Genomic DNA, 6,025 nt, shown 5'->3' on the forward strand with positions numbered 1-6,025 from the left:
ATATATCTAAATCTCTCTTTCTATATATATGTCTCTATATAGATATATATGTGTCCATTTTACATATATATATATATATGAAATAGACAACTTTATCGTTACTTACTATGTACACCGGAACTAAAGATACACAGCTTCGAGCCAAAACGGAGGTTGTGTGACGTCATGTGAAAAGGGTCTATGAAAAATAAAAGAATTTTAATTGTCATCAAAAGACAAACAGTAGGTATTGGTTAAGTATCACAGTTAAATAAAACGAAAAACTAAAGGGTAAGTATCCGACATAGAACCGTCTGAAAGCACGTGTTTGGTCCGGGGTAGCTTGCTACCACGTGTGCTGCTAGCTAGCTAGCCAGCGCACGCGGTAGCAAGCTACCCTGGAGCGAACACGTGCTTTCAGACGGTTAAAAATTCCAAGGTTTGTGCTTTCAAAGTTACATTAACTGAGCCATTACATGGTAAAGTTGCTTATTAAACCCGTTTCTATTCTAAACATCCATTACATTACATTAAATAAAAACTTACTGTGCACTAAGCTGCTGTCTCTTGCTGCTCGACTGAAGCAGGGAGCTGTCAAAATATGGATGTTAATTTTAAAGCATCGGAACAGATTTACAGAAAATCAGAAACGATTCTTCTCCAGATTGCGCTTTGAAAGCCAGGTGGTGAGTACATCCACACAGGCCGAGTTATCCTCCCTCCCCCGGCTGGGTTAACGATGCTAACAGTCGGTGATGCTTTGAAACGGGTTTCTCGACTGGAAACAAGCAGCAGAACGAATGAAAGAGCAAGAAAACAGCGAAAGTCACAGAAAAGTAACGCGACTGCTCTGCTCGCTCAGTGCAAAGTTAAAAACGTAGAACTAGCTTTAGCCTCAGCTAGCAGCGGCGGGAGGAACCGTCCTGATCATATGGCGAAGGCCGAAGGTCATCAGTGAATTATAGTTTTGACCAGGTTTGGCTGTGGGAGGGGAAAACTGACCCTGACTATCTGAGCTTGGTCAGGAAATAAACCTGATAATTAGAGGGAAAGATGCGGTTCATAAAAATTGATAGAGGGAGAGAAACAGATAAAGATAGAAATGAAGAAGAATAAATAAATACGGTACATAGAGGATGGATAGAGAACTTTGTCAAGTTTTTCTGCCTTAGGAATGTTTTATTGAATATGTAGACATGTTCAAGATGTTCAAATACTTTAATAACTCCTAAATATATTTAGCTTGTAGTAATGGTCTTTACATTGATTACAGTAATCAACCATTCTACATGTAACCGGGTTCTGCTTCCCTCCACTGTACCGGGCCGGCCCAAGTAACTCCTGAACTCTGCATTGTGTTGTTGTTTTTAAGGAGTTTCTGGGTAATCAGGCAGTTTAACTCCTGAATGAGAAACTTATCGGGTTCGAATCAGTGCAGCGGCTCATCTTCACTCAGCACTCTACGACAGAGCGCTACGTTAGCTTTTAACTTAGCATGAAGTGTTTTACAGTATTAAAGAAACTGAAAGTACAGAAATTGGTGCCAGGCACACATCTAGTAAATATTCATTACACTCTATTCGTCTTAGTTAATAAAAATGATGTTTCATGTGTTGCTAACACATTTCTATGCGGTGTGCTGAAGAATGCAATTCACCTCTTGTGCAGCTTTCACAGACTGGCACTGAGTGCAGTGGCCAGCAGCATATTACCAGCCACACAGAGAGGGGGCGCTATTTCCCCATCGTCCTGATAAATAAAGCAGATGGGACTCTTTGACCTAAACACTGTTACAGGCAGACAGATCACAATTTTAAAAAGAAAGCAGCGGTGCACCGATTGCAATTTTCTGGCCAATTGCCGATCTTTCAAAAACCTGACTAGCTGATTTGCTTCTGTGTGTGTGTGTGTGTGTGTGCGCACGTTTGTTTGTAATACCTTGTGGGGACGATTTTCCTGACATAAACTACGTTGTGGGGACCAATTGCTCCTCATGGGGACCGGAGCCTGGTCCCCACAAGGGGAAACCCTGTTTTTGGGTCAGGGGTCAGAGTTAGGGCTAAGGTATGAATTGAGTTTTGGTTGGTTAGGGTTAGGGTTAGGGTAAAGGTCAGGTTTAGGCTGTAGAAATGAATGGAAGTCAATGGAAAGTCCCCACAAAGATAGCAACACAAACGTGTGTGTGCGAGCATGAAATATATAGAAAAAGTCATTAACTTGGAGTGATTGTTGTGAACCGTGCAAATAGAGAGTTGATCTGGCAACATTCAGGAACAATCTGATTCCTCTGAACAATTCTTTACTACGGATCATAGTAAAGAGCCGGTTCTCGGTGAGAACTGTTCTTTGTCTTTTGTAAGGCTCTGTGCACACTGCAGTGGATATTATTATTCTATTTTATTAACAATATGTATTTATTTAATCATCAAATAAGCCTCCAGTTGAAGACTAGTGGTGCTGTGATGTGTGTTCCTGTCTGTTAGTTCTGCATATGTACAGTCTTGTGTTTACTGCTAATATGTTTTTGTTTATGACATCATCATCATATGATTCCTGCATTAATTGACACTTTTCAATTCATGTCTCTCTGTTGGCCTTCATTTCCACATTTTTTTCATTTGTTTCCTCCCTGTCTGCCTCACCTTTACGTGTTTGCTGTAGCTCAGCTTGGTGAGGTTCAGTCCATCAGTCACACTTTTCTTTGTGGGTCATGGAAAATTATACTGAATGTCATGGAGAGTCATGGAAAAGTCTTGGAATGTTTTTCTAAGTGCCAGTGGGAACCCTGTACCAGAAACTGAGCAATTTAAAATTGTAAGAGAAAAAAGTCAAGATGTCAGTAACAGAGCAACTCGGGCGACAGTGGCTCTGTGGGTGGAGTCGTCGTCTACCACATGTTGATGTGCCTCTGGGCAATGCACTTAACCCCAAACTGCCTATGGAAGTATTGGTGTATAAATGTTTGTGAGTGTGAATGAGAGAATGTGACTCTACTGTAAAGCTTTGAGTGGTCAAAATGACTGGAAAAACACTATGTAAGTTCAGTCCATTTACCGTCAGCAGCACAATTCTATAATGATTTGGAGGGAAACTGAGAATGATAAAATGACTTTCAAAAGGAAGGACTAAGAGACCAGGAAGAGCTGCTCTGCCTTCACAGGTTGTTAGGAAAGACTTTCAATACATGTTAAACATTTCTGGGTATGAAATTTAACAGAATTATTAAGAAACTACAATTGTTCATAATCTGTTTCTGTGTTCCCTGCAGATATTCTGCTGGTTAAAGAAGAACCGAGTCCTGATCTGGACCAGAACCACCCAGAGCCCGTCCACATGAAGGAGGAAGAGGAGGAACCCTGGAGCAGCCAGCAGGGGGAGCCGCTCAGTGTGAAGGAGGAGGCTGATGCCTCCAGGTCTCCAGTCATTGCTGTTCTCATAAAGAGTGAAGATGATGAAGAGGAACCTCTGATCTCTCATCTTCATCAAACAGAAGATGGAGAACTGCCAAGCAGCAGCTCAGCTCAGCAGAACCTGAAAGCAGAACCTGAGGGAGAGGAAGATGATGTGGAGCAGCCTGACTCGGGGTCTGAAACTGAAGACAGTGATGATGAGTGGAAGGAGAGCAGGACTCCTGAGTCAGGTGTCAACAGATCCCCGAGCTGCTCTGAATGTGGCCAGCAGTTTAACAACAAGCGCTCTCTTCAGAGTCACATGGCCGATCATTCAAGCTCAGCCAGTGAGGTCCAGCCACATCTGAAGCTGCATAGTTGTCCTGACTGCGGTAAATGTTTCAACAGGAAGGATTATCTCAACAAACACATGAAATGCCACACAGGAGAGAAACCCTACGGGTGTGATGTTTGTGAGCAAAGATTTAGAGTTAAGTCTAAATTAAATCGACACATGAAAATTCACACAGGAGAAAAACCATTTAGTTGTGAGGTTTGTGAACAAAAATTTAGAGTTAAATCAAGTTTAAACAGACATATCAGAGTTCACACAGGAGACAAACCTTTTAGCTGTGACTTTTGTGAGCGAAAATTTCGTAATAAATCAACTTTAAACAATCACATCAGAATTCATGCTGGAGAAAAAGCATTTATTTGTGATGTTTGCGAACAGAAGTTCAGGTTAAAATCAACTTTAAAAAGTCACATGAGAGTCCACACAGGAGACAAACCATTTATTTGTGATGTTTGTGGGCAAAGATTTATCGGAAAGTCTGCTTTAAACCGTCACATGGCAATCCACACAGGGGATAAACCGTTTGGTTGTGATGTCTGTGGGAAAAGATTCAGTGAAAATTCTCATTTAAACTGCCACATGAGAATCCACACAGGCGACAGACCGTTTAGTTGTGATGTTTGTGAGCAAAGATTTCGATTCAAGTCAAATCTAAACAGACACGTGAAAAGTCACACAGGAGAAAGACCTTTTGGATGTGAGGTTTGTGGACGAAGATTTTTTCAGAAGTCTGCTTTAAACGGTCACATGACAATCCACAGACGAGATAAACCATTTGGTTGTGATGTATGTAGTCGAAGATTTACTGCAAAACCTGCTTTAAGAAATCACATGAGGATCCACACTGGAGGAGAAACTGCTTAGGGAACAATAAATGCTTGTTCTGCCGTTCAAGAATGGGCTCTCTCTGGGTACTCCCACAGTCTAAAAAACATGGCTACCCAGCCGAATCGGTCTCTCTAAACTACCTTTGTGTGTGTCCGCACACTTTATGTTTGTTGTATAGACACCAATGGACAGACACGTGAAAAGCCACACAGGAGACAAACCATATAGTTGTGACATTTGTGAGCAAAGATTTTGATTCAAGTCCAATTTAACCAGACATGTACAAAGCCACACAGCAGACGAACAGGATTTATCGAGTGGTTTGCTTTAAATAGTCACATGGCAGTTCAAGACAAATCATATGTAGATACACAAAGGAAGAATTGTAAATTTTAAGACAATGCAGGAATGTTCACCCTTTATTAAACCAACAGAAATATCTTGTGATGCAGATTATTAATTGAGTTTAACTAAAGTTGATTGATCTCATTGATAGACTATCAGTTATTTGATGAGTGGCGATTTTCTTAAAATCCTGAGTTTAGGCTTAAAGAGGTTGGACTGTCCTTCCTTCCACTATATATTTTCATAAAATACTGAATTAAAAAACACTGACTGAATAAACAGAAAATGTTATTTCTCTCACATCATTAAATTTAGACATGTTCATAAAATATTACAGAACTGATCACGGGAGGAAATCCGTTTCACTATTGGGGGAAAATTCTTTGAGAGCAGCTTTGGGTGGTCGGCAAAGCTACAGTGAAATGTAACGTAAAATATGGCTTAAAACGTTTTTAATGTGTTCAGGCTGTAAGTGGTGACGCTAAACATGTTTTGTCAGTAAACTATTGAGATCCATAAAAGTCAAACTAAAACTTAAATGTTTAGATGAGCTTGTTTCAGAGTCACTGATATAACCTGTTACACCTTTATGAAAATTTAAAGCTACAAATAAAAACAAGTTTTAATGAGTGACTCCACTTACAAATACAAATTATTTACTTAATCTGTAAGTGGGTAGAAATAATGAATATCTTGGAAATAAAGAGCTCAAAGCACCAGAGTTTTTTATAGAAAAATATCCAGATTTTTTGTGTCATTAGAGGCTCCATGTTGAGGATGGTAAGAAATAAAAACGTACTTTCTTTTTTTCTCTCTGCTCTCGGCTCCCACACACTGAGCTGTCAGCCACTCGCAGCGCTCGGCCCCTCCCTCCTGTTTCAAATTCTTCTCATTAACATAAGAGTTAGAGGTAAATATGATTGAGATATTTGCTACGTTCGACAAACAAGCTTAGGTCTATCAACACAATGCAGCCAGTTTTGCTAGTTTTGAGGCAGTTTATCATGATTCAGCCAAAGTAATGAAATGACAAACTACAGTCTGATTTCTGCTGTTGATGTGTTTGTTCCTATTGAGCAGTGAAAGGAAATAAAAGCTTTACATATCTTTTACTTACTGGATTGTTTTT

The 6,025-nt window shown here is 40.1% G+C and overlaps 1 protein-coding gene across 1 annotated transcript in view; it reads left to right on the forward strand.

The window, feature by feature from the left end:
• LOC103129402 (gastrula zinc finger protein XlCGF52.1-like) overlaps nucleotides 1–4,617 on the forward strand; it is a 9,969-nt gene extending 5,352 nt beyond the window's left edge. The window contains exon 3 of the mRNA XM_007540485.1: nucleotides 3,248–4,617. Coding sequence (XP_007540547.1) covers nucleotides 3,313–4,587 — 1,275 coding nt within the window. The 5' untranslated portion in view covers nucleotides 3,248–3,312 and the 3' untranslated portion in view covers nucleotides 4,588–4,617. The remainder of the gene's footprint in view (nucleotides 1–3,247) is intronic.
• The last annotated feature ends 1,408 nt before the right edge of the window (nucleotides 4,618–6,025 follow it).

This window comes from Poecilia formosa, unplaced genomic scaffold (genome assembly GCF_000485575.1).
Source record: "Poecilia formosa unplaced genomic scaffold, Poecilia_formosa-5.1.2 Scaffold543, whole genome shotgun sequence".
Lineage (NCBI taxonomy): Eukaryota > Metazoa > Chordata > Actinopteri > Cyprinodontiformes > Poeciliidae > Poecilia > Poecilia formosa.